The sequence below is a fragment of the Ochotona princeps genome, chromosome 9, assembly GCF_030435755.1.
Source record: "Ochotona princeps isolate mOchPri1 chromosome 9, mOchPri1.hap1, whole genome shotgun sequence".
Lineage (NCBI taxonomy): Eukaryota > Metazoa > Chordata > Mammalia > Lagomorpha > Ochotonidae > Ochotona > Ochotona princeps.
Genome location: NC_080840.1, coordinates 45,704,446 through 45,721,813, shown reverse-complemented (window position 1 = coordinate 45,721,813; position 17,368 = coordinate 45,704,446). Strand labels below are relative to the sequence as shown.

Sequence of the window (17,368 nt, the reverse complement as noted above, 5' to 3'; positions counted from 1 at the left end):
TAAGATTATTTATAGACAATTATTGTGAGTTTTACCTGTCAATACTTTATTAAAATGTGTTTTTAAGAATATTAAAGTTATAAATATTAAGTTATAAAATGCCTTTATCTGAGAATTCAGCAATAATTCTGTAAGTGTTCTTAATTGAATAAAAATTATGAGTAGACTTAAATACATTATCTGATTTTCCAGGGTTTTCCAGTAGGCATAGGTCCTCCATTTAGTCAATGTGTGCTTTATTTCCATATGTTTTAACTTTAATTATATATAGTGAAAAAATAACTCCTAGCAAAAGTTTTGACAGGACTTTACTCTTCACTGTGGACCTACCTTCAAACAGACTTCAGCCAACCTTGAGGGCCTCTGTTACACTGCTCCCCCTGCTGTCCTGCTGTTGTAACAGCAGCTCCACAGACACAGAAGCCCCTTGGGCCATTTGGGACCCCTGTCCACCAAGTTGGGAACCATTGCCTAGAGTGCCCTCCCTCTGCTGCCTCTGTTGAGAGTGGCCTGAACTGTAGGCCGTGAAAGTTATAAATACTAGGGGTTTTTAGAAAGTTTATGGTTCCAGTGCTTAATGTGAAGAAAGCAACGTGGATTTCAATTCTTTTAAGCCAAAATAAGATTGTCTTTTCATTCTGTTTTTCACAAACTTTATGAAGCATCCTCTTATATGTATTAATCTTTCCTCCAGGGAAATAGAACTAGAAAGTTATACACATGCCAGGGATCTTTAAAGAAATTCATTGAAAAAGTGAAGTATACTTAAGTCCATTTTCCATGAACTTTAAAAATTCCCACTGGGTAGGTAGGTATATAAACACATATGCATAGGTGTGTGTGTGTGTGTGTGTGTGTGTGTGTGTGTGAAGGGCAAGAGAGTGCTTTATTATTGTGAGGGATTGACACATGAGCCTAAGTGTCTGAGAAGCCCAGACCCAGGAGAGCCGATGGCATAAACGCCCAGCCCTGTATGAAGATGTAAGACGTACTGCAGTTCAAAGACAAGCAGACAAAATTATTTTTCGAAACGGATGTGCCAGCTGTCAGGCAGAAAGCCACTCGATGGCACCAGGTGTGGAAGGAGATGTTCATATAAGACACAGAGCAAGGAAAGCAGCAGGTGTTGCTGGATTGCCAGACTCCCCGAGGTGTTCGGGATGAAGTTTCTCATGGGTTGTGTCCAGTTTCCAGGTGGGTCTGCAGTGCTCATGGCCCTCCTTCAACTCTCTAAGGGAATTTGGTGATGGCAAAGTGGCTGCAGTCAGTGCGGGGGCTGCTGGAGACCCAGTGGGCCGACGGGACGTCCACGGGACCTTGCGTCTCTCCTGCAGCAGGGGGACCTGTGTTCTAAAAACTGTGCACCATTCTCCAAGAAGAGCATGTGACAGAGCACAAAGCAGGCCTCAAGAAATTTCAAAGTCAAAATCCTAGATTTCCGACCTCACGGAAGTATAAATAATAGCATAAGGAAAAAGAAAAATTCACAAATATGTGAAAACTAAATGCACTTGCAGCTAATAGTTCAAACAAATTGACAGAACAGTTACAAAGTGTTGTGAAACAAATGGAAAGCATGGGGTATATCAGGAAGGTGTGGAAATAGTGGTCTCACCTATTTTCCCCTACTCCTGGGCCCTTCCCATCCTAATCAACCATGTAAACATCATAAAAAAAATGAAAAGCACAACATCCCCCAAACCCTATTGGATGCAGCAAAAGCAGTAACAAAAGGAAGTTCATAAACACTTCTTGTTAAAAAAAACTTCAGTAAAAAAACCCCAACTCTGCACCTAAGGAATTAGAAGGGGAGCAAACTGAACCTAACAAAAAGGAAGCAACAATTGAATTTAGTAGTAAATTTTGTAGACCTGCTCCCTAGAACTCTGGCCTCCAAGGAGAAGGCACACGAGGCAGAGAATGTAGAATTTAGCAGGTGCCCCACTAATTCTCCTGCAGTAATATGGTTCCACAAGCCTCTTCTTTACCTTTGTTCTGATATCTTCCTCTTGTTGTTAGGGCAAGATGGAATATGTCTTTGAATTATCCAACTCAGGAAAAGTAGAAGATGTTGTGGAGACGTTGCTTCAGGTAAGTCCCTGACACGTCAGACACCAGGCAAGGCAGGGAATTCAAAGCAAATTTTCTAACGAAAAAATAAAGTACTTTAAACCATGTTCTTTTTTCTAAATGTGTAGCAGATTTACCTGAGTGTATTGAGTTTGAAAAATCAGAACAAGAAACAGTAGATATCAAAAGTACTTTTGACCTTTTCTAAGTGGCAAAATAATTGCTGTTTTTCATGACGTCTAAAGAAATACTCAATCTGTGGGGGGAAAATTCAATTCCTTTGTGTTTGTGATATTGTAGCTTCACAGAGCGTCCTGCCTTGATAAACTGGGTGACCAGACTGCCATGGTAAGAGTCCCTGTAATGATTTGTATCGTTGGCTGTATATTCACTTGTGTAGACAGTTTACTCCTAAATGCTTACATCTGTACTTTTTAAACACTTCTGTTTTAATAGATTACAGCTATCTTGCAGTCACGTTTGGCCAGGACGTCATTTGATAAGAACAGGTACTTTTTTTAAACATTATTATTATTATTATTATTATCATTTTATGATACAGTTACATAGGCTCCTGGCATTTCCCTTATCCCAGCCCCAATTCCCTCCACTCACCCCACCTAGTTGCTCCATATCATTACTAAAATATAGTTCTTCATACGCAGTCATATGTCCATCATTGCGGGCATGGACAATGGCAGAGAATCCAGCATCCTATTGTCAAGATATAGTACACAGTTTCATTTTAAGTCCATCTTTGTCTGGAAGTAGAAATGCATACAACATTGTATCCTCACATCTAGATATGTTAGTCTCCATTTCACAGCTACTATACATCCCCTTAAATGAAAAGTCATAATACAAAATCAACAATAGAAAGAAAAATAGAAATTTATAATGTCATGAAGTTAAATAACATGTTACTAGATATGACAGTCTCCATTACACAGCTACTATACATCCCCTTAAATGATAAGCCACAAAACAAAATCAACATCAGTAAGAAAAGAGAAATTAACACCATGAAGTTAAATGACATGCCATTAAATGACTAACGTGTAGCTGAAGAAATGAAAATCAAGAACCTTCTTGCAGAAAATGATGCTACTCTGTGATCTATGAGTCATTGAATGATTTAATCAGAAGAAAGTGTTTTGAAGAGATAAAACTAACCGAAAACATCAAATCCCATGTGATATAGTTTCTGCTGACTTTTGTTGGTGAAATGTGTCTCTTCTAGACAACAAATAGATGGGTTTTGTTTTTCAATGCAGTCTGCTAATCTATGCCCTTTGATTGAGCTTAATCCATTTACATTCAGGGTTAATATGTATGGGTGTTACTTTGGTCCTGTCATTCTAGGAATGGGTTGTTCATTGATTCAGTCTTCTGTTGTCACTTTACTGGGATGTTCTTCACGTTTGCCTTTGGTTTTGTTGGGTGTTATTCCTCTTCTCTGTCAAGAGAACATCTTGAAGTATCATTTGTAGGGCAGGTTTGGAAGAGACAAATTCTTTTAACTTTTCTTTACTGTGGAAGAATTTTATTTCATCTTCAAAGACGAAAGAAAGTTTTGCTGGATATGTTATCCTAGGCCAACAATTTTTTTTCTTTTAGAATCTGGAATATGTCACTGCGTTCTTTTCTTGCCTGTAGAGTTTCCTGTGAGAGATCTGTGAGTTTAATTGACATTCCTTTATAAGTCGTTTGGGTTTTTTTCACATGCACATTTCAGGATCTTTTCCTTATGTTCAACTGAAGAGAGCTTGATGATCATGTGTCTTGGTGAAGATTGCTTTTGATCAAGCCTGTTGGGAGTTCTGTGCCCCTCCTGGATCTTGTTTCCCAATTCTTCCTCTAGATTAGGGAAATTTTCCTTTATTATTTCATTAAATATATATGTAAAACCAGTTTCTCTTTCTGCACCTTCTGGGACTCCCATAACTCTTAGATTTGGCCTCTTAATAGTGTCTTTCAATTCTTGAATACTTTTTTTGGCCTGATCCAACTCTGCTTCCAGCTTTTTGTTTGCTTTCCCCAGATAACAGGGAATATCTTCCAATTCTGAGATTCTTTCTTCTCCTTGCTTCATTCTATTTTGGAGACTCTCCATTATACTTTTCATTTGCTCTACTGTGTTCTTCATTTCTGATATATCAGCCTTGATTTGCTTTATTGCTGCTATTGCTTGTGTAAAATATTCCTTAAATTCTTTGAACTCTTGTATGTGCTTCTCATTGTTGATCAGAAGCTTTAAAATGAGTTTTCTGAATTCTGTGTCCCCCATATTCTCGATTTCTTCCTCAGTTAACTCTGAGGTTGGCATAGGGTTTTGCTCCTTTGCAGGGAAGTTTTCAGTAATATTTATTGTGCTTTTGTCTCTTCTTTTGCTCTTCGTCCTTGTGCTTCTGGTCAGCAGAGTCTTCTCCTTGGGGCAGGTTTCTAAGCTGTGTCACCCACAGGTCTACAATGCGATTTTACTTATTGCAGTTGGTACACGACTTTTCTTGCAGCCAATTGTGCCACAACCTCCAGTGAGTTCCAGGTCTGGGTTCTTATGTCAGATTTCCACCGTGGTCTCCACAGCCACAGCTCTTGGCTCACCAGTCTCCACCTCCTGTGATACCGTGTTGAGGCTGCACTGTTGTCTCTGCAACCTTTCTCGCACTTTCAGTTGGAGCAGGTCCCAGGATTAGAGAGACACCAGGTATCCTATATAGCTAGGTTGTTGGTGGTGTTGATCTTGCTGGAACCTGTTGGACGTTAGGTCTGGGTGCCACACGGACCTATTTTGACCCATACAGTGCCACAGTCGGTATTATTTTCCTGCAGGAGCAGTGCAATTCATGGAACTCAGTGAGTTCTTGTGAGCTCAGCACATGCACAATTCACAGTTGTCCCCTGCAGTCCTAAGGCTTTTGCCACAGTGTACAAAATGGCACCTGACATACCAGTACTAGAGTTCTTGATCTGCTGGCCGTCAGATCTGAGGGCTACCCAGACCTGTCTTGGGTGGAACCTGTAGAATGCCACATTGATGCAGTTCACTGAGTCAGAAATGAGTTCACTCCCAGCTCAGTGTATGCTCAGTCCTTTCTCTTGCCTTTGCTTCCTTAGGCAAAATGCTGCCCAGTTCAGCTCTAGGGGGCTGACTGGGCTGTGAGATCCATCCTGTTCTCGCACTGTCCATCTGGGATTTGCTGCTCTGTCTCTGCTCCTGTTCAAATCAAACTGCCAGCAAGACGGGCATTTCTTTGTCTGGGTTCACCTCCCAAGCTCCCAGTGAAAGTCCCTTCCCACCTCATTGCTGCTGGAGTTCTGGCTGCTGCTGGAGTTCAGATGGCTGTTAACTGAATGCCACTGGAGTATCAGTCACTGCAACACCATACCGTTATGTCTGCTGCATTCCTGTGTCTGTCAGTCCCCAGGGAGTCCTCTGCTGTTGTTCTGTCCTCTCCTATTTTGTGGAATGTGTCCTCTGTGCTTCATCCTGATTAAATGTTTCTCCGTCCGTTTAAATGTGCCCTTACCCTGTTCCACCATCTTGATTCTCCCAGAACAGGTATGTTGTTAATGGTTTTGTTTCCTAAGTACAAAAATGGAGGACATCTTCATCTGTGTGCTTCCCTGTGTCCAAAGTGATGTTCTCCTCACTTTTCTCATGCCAGCCTTGCTTGTCTTGGGGAATGTGCCAGCCTTAGAGCAGGAGAGCTCTCATGAGCTCCCTCAGCTCTTCTCATCGTGACATCTGTCATTCAGACCCCTTGGCTGATGTCTCTAAGGTCTCTAGTCTTTCAGCTTCTGTCTTGTCCCATGTTATTTTTCCACTCAGCACCGTCACCTCCCACTGGGAACGCAGTGCCAGCTGCTGGCTCATCTCCCTGCATCCAGTTCCCCCCTCTTCTTGAGGATGAAGTGTCAACACCCCATCACACACACAGCCTCTTGTGTGCAAGCTCTTGTTGACTCTTTAACTCTCTGGTCCGTTTTGAATCCCGTGCTCTGATCGTTTGCGTTGCATACAGTTTCTATTGTAGCATTCTTTTACCTTTACATTTACAATGATTGCATCCCTGTGCTCCCCAGCAGGGATGCAGAGAGGATGTTCTTAACTGCTTAATTCACTGATTTTCTTGACTTTTTAGGAAAAAAAGTTTACTTGTTTTTACCTTGTGTTAGGTAGATTTCCTTATATGGTGTAGATATTGGCTATTTGTGTCTTTCTCTTTGATCACATCTTATTAATTTCTGTAGTTTTATAATTATTGATACCTGGTATACAGTACTCCAATGCTTTTACTTTTTGAACTTCCATCCTTACTATTTCTGGTCTTAGGCCCTTCCATATACATTTAGAATCAGATTGACAGTTTCCATTAATGCTGAGATTATGATGACGGAAGATTTACAGCCTTCTCTATTCTTCAGGTCTTCTTTAATATCTTCACATAGGTCTTTCCTGTCTTATGCTAATTTCCTACTTCACATTTTTGATGGTATTCTAAGTGGCCTGTTACTAATTTTTTTTTTATTTTCTGTTTGTTAATAAAGTGAATTTAGCAGATTTTGGTGTATTCATTTTCTTTTCAAAAACCTTCCTGAACTCTATGATCAATTCCGTTAACTTTGCACTTATGTTTTATATGTGTAAAATATTGTCTGTGACATTCTGGTAGTGTTTCCTCACTTGCATGTTTAGTTTGGATTTGGATCTGTGCTCACTCACACTAAGGACAAAGTAGAAAGTATTGGTTGAATAGATTCATTCATTTCTGGATTGCTTTTTGTCAGTCTTTTGCTAGAAGTCTATGTTTATAAATGAGATTAGTTTGTAATATTCTATTACTGCCTGGGAGATTTGGGAATCAAAGTGATCCTGGCCTTTTCTCCACATTTTACAGTGTTACAAAAACTTCCACTCAGTCTGGCTTGGAATGAGAATTTGGGCTTATGTAAAGTGCTTTCTCTGTTTCGCTAAATAGCATTAACATTCTTTCTTTTTTTAGTGGGCAGGATAGATCAGGTAACTGGATTGTCAAAGGGAGAATAGTTTCTATTTTACAAAGGAAAAGCAGTAGTAATCAGAAAAATTACCTGCTTTTGACCTACTTAGAAACTGTTTCCTAAGCAGCAGCTTATGCCTCAGTGCTGGCTGCAGCATGGCGGTTGCCTAAAAGTGGTTCACTATGAAGTTTTAATTTATCCAGTCTCTAAAACGCTAGACTGAAAAATTGGGGGGATAAGAGTTTAAATATTGCCAGGTGACACCAATTTTATTAGACTTCCAAATAACCAGCTTTTTCTACTCTTCATATTTCTCTATTTTTCTACTCTTAAAAGTTGATTTTCAGTTTTATGATTCCCTCTCTTCATTTTGCTTTTGGTGTAGTTTGTTTCATTTCAAGCTTCCTACGGACAAAACTTGGATCACCGATTTTAAGCCTTCTTTTGCAATAGAACTGCTTAAATGTATAATTATCCTGTAAATACTGCTGTAACAGCATCCCACACATTTTGCCATTATATTCTCAGTGCAGTTATGTTAAAATAGCTTGTAGTTTCCTTTGTCTTTTGTTAGACCCATAGGTTATTTTGAAATATGTTGTTTGACTTCTATATGTTTGGGGACTTTGTAGAGAATTTGTTTTTTACTGATTTCTGATTTTTAGTACTATCTATCTAACCAGGAAATATATTCTGTATGCTTCAGCCTTCTGTTATTCATTAACATTAGTTTCATGGTTCAGGGTATGGATGGTCTGGGTGAACATTCCATAGACCCTTGAGAAGAATGTGTGCTGTAGTTGTTGAATAATGTGTGTATAAATGTAATTTGGGTACCTTTGATTGGACACTTGTATGAATTACTGAGAAAATTATGTTAAAATTGCCAAGGACCCAGGGAGGGCAATCCAGGCCCCAGTGAACCACCCCCATCCACCCTCGTCCCCAGGGTTCATGGACCTGGCACCCACTGCACAGGCAGGCCCAAGGACCTGTTGCCAGGCAGCCTGGGCCCTGCCATACCCCCTGCCTCTGGGCTCACAGACCCAGCAACCACCATGCAGGCAGGTCCAAGGACATGGGCCAGGCTACCTGGGCCCTGCTGGTGCCCCTGCCCCTGGAGCTCATGCAACCAGCACCCGCTGTGCTCAGACTGGCATAGCTTGCCTCACCTCAACATCCACCAGCATTTGCTTCAGCCAGTTCCACCTCCTGCTGTTGGGTGCTTCAGCCCAGTCAAGTCCAGCAAGCCCTCTGTCCTGACCCTAATGTGGACTGGCTGACGTTGTGGTCTAACCTGACCTGACCTGTCCTGCACCCTATCTGGTATCATGAACTAGTCCAGCCTGGCCCACCCCCATACCTGACCCACATATTTGCTGGCAGGTACTATAACCTGGCATGATCTTGACTGCTCCTTGCCTTGGTTCTTGCGCTCACCTGCAGGGACTGTGTCCTGACAGAGGAATTTCCCAAGCTCCTATGTCACATCTCACAGTGGCAGATCTCATGCAAATCAGTGAGTCCTTGGCCCAGGTTAACTTTGTCCACCTCTTGTCCTAGTAAGAATGGTATCCTTGCCCAACTAGCCAACACCCTTTCCAGTTTTTACTGTTGGGTGTTACAACTCAGCCACAGCTCTCATGTGATTCAGTGGGAGCCAAGACATAGCCCAGCCAGTTCTACATCCACCCTGATTCTCATGAGTACCAGTGGATGCTGGAGTCAAGCCCAGTCTGTCGCTCCTCAGACCCAGTCCACATCCATGCCAAAGAAGAATGCAGCCATATCCAGCCCAACCCACTGCCCCAATTCCGGCTCTCTTACTCACCAGTGGGAACCCCAGCTCAGCTAGGGTGTTCCCCTAGCTCCCAACCAGGCCCTGTTCCCAGCCACAGATATTGTGTGTGCAAACAGAGATTGCACTTGCGCAGCAGTGAGCTCATATACTCCCATGACATTCTGCCCCCCAGACCTGATTCTCTTGTGTGCCAGTCAGTGTTATAGCCCAGCCCAACATTACCCACTCCCTGCTCCAACTCTAATTGGTGAGTATTGTGTTCAAGTCCTGCCAGGCAGACTACTAACCCTATATTCAGTTGTGTGCTAGCGAGTTATATGTGCTATTCAGTTATGGTCAGTGCTAACTACCTCAGCTCAGGTCTTCCATGTGTGCTGGTTCTTCATTCTGACCGTTAAAGGTCTCCCCATTACCCCCTCTAAACCTCTCTGTCTCAGCACCCTCACCTGCCTGCAAGTACAGTGGCCATGTCCACGGAGGTCCCTCAGTAGTCATTACTCACCTGGACATGAACCCTCAGGTTCTCACCCGGCCTCACTTGTGCCATACCTTACAGTCATGCCACATGATCCAAGGCTGCCTCTGCCAATGCTGAGTACGTGGAGGTGAGAGGGCCCTGTGCAGAGCCACCCGGAGTCACCTGCTCACCTGCTGGGCACATGGGGTCAAGATGACCACAGGCAGGCCCAATCCAAGGCCACCTGTCACAGCTGTTTTCTCATGTGTTGTGATTGCATGGTGTATGTGTTTCTATCCTGTTACTTTTAACCAATGTATGTCTTTGTTTCAAAAAAAAAAAAACACTTCAGATGTATAATTGAATATTGCCTTTTGTGTGTTCTGACACATTTCTGCTAATTGAAATGTTTATGTTTTATTTTATTAAATTGAGATAATAATTTTTGATATTTTGACATTATTTTAACAAGTTTTAGCTGTTTTTAATCTCGCAATCTTTTTAGCATCTCTTTGTTTCTCTCTGCTTCCTTTCCTGCCTTGCAGTACTTTTCTTTCTTTTTTTTTTGTTGTTTTTGCAGTATTTTCCACTACTGAATTATTTTAGCTGAATCACTTTATATTATAGTGATTATAGAGAAATTTAAAATGGACCTTCCAGCACAGTTATCTTCAGATGATGGTAAATTCTGCTTCACAATAGTGGAAGAGCCTCACTCTGATGTATTTCTCTATGGCCTCTCCTACCTCTGGTGATCATGTCTAATATTCACTTTCCTGGTTTTATTTAATTTGCTTTTTGTTCAATTTCTTCATGAATCTGAAATACTCAATGCAGTATTCTTATTTATGGCTTAAAAAACCAACAGCTTTTTAAAAGAATTTAGGTGCATTCATGTGTCTTTGTGAGTTAACAATACTGAAAAGTAATGCTCTTCTATTTACTCAAATATTTAAGTGTTTCTAGTGCTTCAGATACAATGTTCTATATGACATCTTTTCTCCTTAGAACTTTCTGCAGCATTTCTTGTCATGTAGAGCTGTTCCAGAGTAATTCTCCTAGCCTTGTTCATCTATACATATCTTGCTTTATCTTTGTTTTTTAGAGTATTTTGGAGGTTTGGAATTCAAGCTAAAGGTTATTTTTCAGCACGATATGCTTTAATACCATTGTTTCTTGTGAAAATTCATATAGTTTGTATCATGTATATATAAAATGCAATTTCTTTGTGCTGCTTTTTAGTTTTGTTTCTTTTCCCCAGCCCAAGCAATTCTCTAACTCTGGCTGAGTGTCCTGCAATTCAGTGCAATTCTGACTTTGGTTCCTGTAGTTAGCACATAACACAGCTGAGTCTCATGAGATTTCACCTGACCATAGGAGCCAGTCACAAATGCAGGTGCTTCTGAGCAATTGGCTGCAGATCAGAGGGTCCTATGGCCCCCTCCCTGTGTCCAGTCATTATGGTGTTAAAAAGCACTTGTGGCATAAGCCTTAAATGTTGAAATTATGAAGCATATAATCTTTAAATCTGAAAAGATCAAGATCCCAAAAAGTGTAATTCTGGAAAAAAAAAAGAATCAGTCCTTAAGAAGCACTTCTTGGGCCTGGTGCTGTGGCCTAGCAGCTAAAGTCATCGCCTTGAATACACCAGGATCCCATATGGGCGCTGGTTCTAATCCCGGCAACTCCACTTCCCATCCAGCTCCCTGCTGGTGGCCTGGGAAGGCAGTCGAGAATGGGCCAAGGCTTTGGGACCCTGCACCCGCGTGGGAGATCTGGAGGAAGTTCCTGACTCCTGGCTTCGGATCAGCACAGCACTGGACGTTGCGGTCATTTAATCGGAGGGAAGATCTTCCTCTCTGTCTCTCCTCTTCTCTGTATATCTGACTTTCTAATAAAAATAAATAAATCTTTTAAAAAAAGAAGCACTTCTTTGGAGCTGGCATTGTGACTCAGTGGAATAAGCTGTCACCTACTCCACTGGCATTCCATATAAGGTACCAGTTCACATTCTGCCTGCTCCATTTCCAATCTGGCTCCCTGCTAATGCATCTGGGGAAGTAGTGGAATATGGCCCAAGTACTTGTTATCCTACACCTGTGTGGCAAACCCAAATGAAGCCTCTGGCCAACTGACCAAATGAAGCTCTGGCCCAACTCTGGCTGTTTTGGCTACTTGAGTGAATCAACAGATGGATCTGTCACTGTCCGTCTCTGTCTCTGCCTTTCTCTGTCACTCTGGCTTTCAGAATCAATAAGTACATCTTTTTTTTTTTTAAAAGAAAAATAGAAATTTACAATGCCTGAAGTTAAATGACATGTTACTAGATATGACAGTCTCCATTACACAGCTACTATACATTCCCTTAAATGAAGAGCCACAAAACAAAATCAAGATCCGGGAGAAAAAAGAAATTAACAACACCATGAAGTTAAATGACATGCTATTAAGTGACTAATGTGTAGCTGAAGAAATGAAAATCAAGAACCTTCTTGAAGATAATGATGCCACTGCATGATCTACGAGTCATTGAATGATTTAATCAGAAGAAAGTGTTTTGAAGAGATGAAACTAACAGAGAATAACAAAACCCATGTGATATAGTTTGTGCTAATCTTTGTTGAAGTGTGTCTCCTGCAGACAATATGCAGATGGGTTTTGTTTTTTAATCCAGTGTACTAATCTATGACGTTTGATTAAGCTTAAACCATTTACATTTAGAGTTTAATATACATGAGTGTTACGTTGGTCCTGTCATTTTAGGAATGGGTTGTTCGTTGGTTTAGTCTTCTGTTGTCATTTTACTGGGATGTTCTTCCCGTTTGCCTTTGGTTTTGGTAGGTGCTATTCCTCTTCTCTGCCAAGAGAACATCTTGAAGTATCATGTGTAGGGCAGGTTTGGAAGAGACAAATTCTTTTAACTTTTCTTTACTGTGGAAGAATTTTATTTCATTTTCAAAGACGAAAGAAAGTTTTGCTGGATATGTTATCCTGGGCCAACAATTTTTTTCTTTTAGAATCTGGAATATGTCACTGCGTTCTCTTCTTGCCTGTAGAGTTTCCTGTGAGAGGTCTCCTGTGAGCTTAATTGGCATTCCTTTATATGTCAATTGATTTTTTTCACGTGCACATTTCAGGATCTTTTCCTTATGTTCAATTGATGAGAGCTTGATTATCATATGTCGTGGTTAAGATTGCTTTTGATGAAGCCTGTTGGGATTTCTGTGCCCCTCCTGGATCTTGTTTCCCAATTCTTCCTCTAGATTAGGGAAATTTTCCTTTATTATTTCATTAAATACATTTGCAAACTCAGCTTCTCTTTCTGCACCTTCTGGGATTCCCATAACTCTTAGATTTGACCTCTTAATAGTGTCTTTCAATTCTTGAATACTTTTTTTGGCCTGATGCAGCTCTGCTTCCAGCTTTTTGTTTGCTTCCCCCTGGTGACAGGAAATACCTTCTAATTCTGAGATTCTTTCTTCTGCTTGTGTCATTCTGTTTTGGAGACTCTCCACTGTACTCTTAATTTGCTCTACTGTGTTCTTAATTTCTGATATACCAGCCTTGATTTGCTTTATTGCTTCCTTAAATTCTTTGAACTCTTGCATGAGCTTCTCATTGTTGATCAGAATCTTTAAAATGAGTCTTATGGATTCTGTGTGCCCCATTTTCTCGATGTCTTCCTCAGTTAACTCTGAGGTTGGCATAGGGTTTTGCTCCCTTGCAGGAGAGCTTTCGGCAATATTCATTGTGCCTTTGTCTCTTCTTTTGCTCTTGATCATTGTACTTCTGGTTAGCAGAGTCTTCTCCTTGGGGCAGGTTTCTAAGCTATGTCACCCACAGGTCTACAATGCGATTTTACTTATTGCGGTTGGTACACGACTTTTCTTGCAGCCAATTGTGCCACAGCCTCCAGTGAGTTCCAGGTCTGGGTTCTTATGTCAGATTTCCACCGTGATCTCCACAGCCCCAGCTCCTGGCTCACCAGTCTCCACCTCCTGTAATACCGTGCTGAGGCTGCACTGTTGTCTCTGCAACCTTTCTCGCACTTTCAGTTGGAGCAGGTCCCAGGATTAGAGACACCAGGTGTCCTATATAGCTAGGTTGTTGGTGGTGCTGATCTTTTCAGAACCTGTTGGACGTTAGGTCTGGGTGCCACCCGGACCTATTTTGACCTGTACAATGACACAGTCAGTATTATTTTCCTGCGGGACCAGTGCAATCACTGACGTCAACAAGTTCTCGCGAGATCAGCACATGCGCAGTTCACTGTTGTCCCCTGCAGTCCCAAAGCTATTGCCACAGTGCCCAAAATGGCGCCTGATGTACAGCCACTAAGGTTCTTGATTTGCTGGCCGTCAGATCCGAGGGCTATCCCAGACCTGCCCTGAGTGGAACCTGTAGAATGCCACGTCATTGCAGTTCATCGAGACAGAAATGAGCTCACTCCCAGCTCAGCGCATGCTCCGTCCTCTCCCTTGCCCTTTCCTCTTTATGCAAAATGGCGCCCAATTCAGCTCAAGGGGGCTGACTGGACTGTGAAACCCACTCTGTTCTCGCACTGACCGTCTGAGATTTGCTGCTCTGTCTCTGCTCCTGGTCAAATCAAACAGACCAGCAGAATGGACAGTTCTTTGTCTGGGTTCACCTCCCAAACTCCCAGTGAAAGTCCCTTCCCACCTGGCTGCTGCTGGAGTTCAGATCACCGTGCTGGAGTATCAGTCACTGCAATACCACACCGTTGTGTCCGCTGCTTTCCTGTGTCTGTCAGTCCCCAGGTACCCCTCTGCTGTTGTTCTATCCTTTCCTATTTCCTGAAATATACCCTCTCTGCTTCATCCTGGTTAAATGTTTTTCCGTCTGTATAATCGTGTCCTTACCCTATTCCGCCATCTTGAATCTCAGTAAGTACATCTTAAAAGAACATTTATTTACATTTTAAAGTATATTTATTTAGAAATATATAATAGAATTCTTCATAGGATGCCTCACACAATACCCAAGGGCTGGCATTTGGCCTAAAATACTGCTTTAAACTGCCAAACCTCTTACCCGGTGCCTGGGTTTGACATCCACATGTCTCACTGTTCTCATTCTTCTAGTAACATGCACCCTTGGGAAGTAGTCACGATGACTCAGTTGGTTTGGTTCCTGCCACCCACATGGGAGAACTTGATTGAGTTCTAAGCTACTTCTTTTTTTGTGATTTATTTATTTTTATTGGAAAGTCAGATATACTGAGAGGAGGAGAGACATAGAGGGAGATCTTCATCTGTTGATTCACTTCCCAAGTGGCCACAATGGCTGGAAGTGAGCCTATCTGAAGCCAGGAGCCAGGAGATTCTTTCTGGTCTCCCACGCGGGTGCAGCGCCCCAAGGCTTTGGGCTGTCCTCGACTGCTTTCCCAGGCCACAGGCAGGGATTTGGATGGGAATCAGGGCTGCCGGGATTAGAACCAGCACCCATATCGGATTCTGGGAGTTTAAGCCGAGGATTTTAGCCACTACCCTGTCACACCTGGCCTGAGCCAGCTGGTTTTCAATAGCGTTAGCCATGTCTCGCAGCCCTGCAGCACAGTGCATAATTGCTGCTTTTACTTTTAGAGCGTGGTTGTGTTTGGAAGGTACATTCACATTCATTTCCGTATCTCCTCTGGAAACCTCCTCACAGAAACAATCCAGAAAAGCCTTCACTGGGTTTCTACATATCCATTTAACTTAGAAACAGGAAATGCATGAATCCTTTCCCTAGGATTTTACTTTCTTCTCTTTCTTTCTTTTTTTTTTAAAGATTTATTTATTTTTATTACAAAGTCAGATATACAGAGAGGAGGAGAGACAGAGAGGAAGATCTTCCATCCAATGAATTACTCCCCAAGTGACCGCAAGGGCTGGTGCTACGCCAATCCGAAGCTGGGAACCAGGAACCTCTTCCAGATCTCCCACGCGGGTGCAGGGTCCCAATGCCTGCTTTCCCAGGCCACAAGCAGGGAGCTGGATGGGAAGTGGAGCTGCCAGGATTAGAACTGGTGCCCATATGGGATCCCGGTGTGTTCAAGGCGATGACTTTAGCCGCTAGGCCACGCCGCTGGGCCCTCTTTTTCTAAATAGCCCAAACAGTTGTGTTGTGGTGGTTTTCCCAATGGGAATTGCAGTTTTGTGGATTTCATCATTTTCAAATTTTAGTTTTCGGGGAATCTCTATTTTCAGAAATTTCAACTTCAGCCCTGATTTTGGGCCACTGGCACATTTTGGGGTCATGACTTTGGGGACTATAGCTTTTGGTTCTGATTGGCATTGATTGCTGCAGCAAATGCTAACTGATCCATGTGACAGCCAGACAGAGAGGTGCGCAGAGGTGAGGCCTGGAGGGGCCAAACGCAGGAGCCTCTGCTGCTGTGGAGTTGGGTGCACTGTGATCCACCACCAAGGTCAGGAGTTTTTATGGTGATTCCATTGCACAGGCATTAGCAGTGATTGACTCAGTCTCCTCCTGCGGTCCTCTTTCCTGTGGCTCGGGTGGGAGTGACCCTTTCAAGCTTCTGATCATGACTGCCCAGGGACCGGTCCCTATCCTGTTTCCTCAGTGGAACAGAAGATGCTCCAATGGAATCAGGACCAAAGGTCAATCAATGTTATACCAAAAGATGTACCAGACTCCCCCATTTTTTTCATGACTGTTCCATGTATCCATTGGTTCTGCTTGTTATGGTGAGAGCTTTGAGAATCTCAGCTTTCAAATCCTAGCTAGCAGAGCAAGTCTGCACTTTTTTTGGTCCTGTTGCTTATAAGGAGGTTTAGTTTTAATCCCAGATGTTAATTAATGTCGGTGATTTGCTTATTCTCTCAGCAAATCAAATAGAAAATTAAATGTTTTTGATTAAAAATTTGTGAAGGGCCCAGTGCAATGGCGTAATGGTTAAGGTCCTCTACTAGCACGCACCGGGATCCCATATGGGCACCAGTTCTAATCCTGGCAGCTCCACTTCTCATCCAGCTCCCTGCTTGTGGCCTGGGAAAGCAGTCGAGGACGACCCAAAGCCTTGGAACTCTTACCCAGGCGGGAGACCCAGAAGAGCTCCTGGCTCCTGGCTCCTGGCTCCTGGTTTCAGATTGGCACAGCACCGGCCGTTGTGCTCACTTGGGGAGTGAATGATCGGACGGAAGATCTTCCTCTCTGTCTCACCTCCTCTCTGTACATCTGCTTTTCCAACGAAATAAATAAATCTTTTAAAAAATTTTTTTGTGGAGTGGACAGTGGAGAGATCATTACCGTGATCAAGTGGGATTCATCCCGGGGTGCAAAGATGGTTCTACAGAGGGAAACCAATGTACCTGACTGCTTTTACTGCAGTCAGTCTACAAAAGAATGTGCTTTGGAACTGACAGTTAAATAATAGTGATTATGTGGTCATAGAATTAAAGGGCACAGTGTAAAATGAATGCCACTTGTGTCAAGTGTCTTCCTCCTATGACTATAAAAATAGGTTTTCATGACACAAATTAGAATATTATGTTAATGTGACAATAATTTCAAAGTCAGTTTATTTGGGGGAGGAATGAGAGTTCAACTGAAGGGTTATTAGTATAATTTACTTGTTTATTTTGCTTCTCTGATAGATAATCACATCTGTTTCTTACTGGGTTTAGCAAGCTATATCAAAAAACCTAGATATAAGCAACCTATTCTTACTGCCATTTTTCCTGTATTGAGTGTAATATTTTGACAAATGTTCTACAGAATTACACTGTAGATAAATCTAGCAAGTGGATACATTTTTGATATTTTTCTGGAAAAAAATGTATTTGCAGATTCCAGAATGTTTCTGAAAAGTTGCACATGGAGTGCAGAGCAGAAATGGTGACGCCCCTGGTGACCAATCCTGGACACGTGTGCATCACAGACACAAACCTGTATTTTCAGCCTCTCAATGGGTACCCGGTACGTAGAAGGTGGCATCAGGGACAGAGCCACTGCCATCCGTGAGCAGCTTTCCCGGGAGCTGGCCTTCACAGCTACAACGTTCTCGTGTTTGG

The 17,368-nt window shown here is 42.3% G+C and overlaps 1 protein-coding gene across 2 annotated transcripts in view; it reads left to right on the top strand.

The window, feature by feature from the left end:
- The window catches only part of NSMAF (neutral sphingomyelinase activation associated factor), an 81,296-nt gene that overhangs the window by 37,310 nt on the left and 26,618 nt on the right, over positions 1 to 17,368 (top strand). For both annotated transcript variants that reach the window (XM_036498407.2, XM_058668648.1), the window contains exons 7-10: positions 2,020 to 2,091; positions 2,371 to 2,418; positions 2,527 to 2,579; positions 17,144 to 17,273. In XM_036498407.2, coding sequence (XP_036354300.2) covers positions 2,020 to 2,091; positions 2,371 to 2,418; positions 2,527 to 2,579; positions 17,144 to 17,273 — 303 coding nt within the window. The remainder of the gene's footprint in view (positions 1 to 2,019; positions 2,092 to 2,370; positions 2,419 to 2,526; positions 2,580 to 17,143; positions 17,274 to 17,368) is intronic.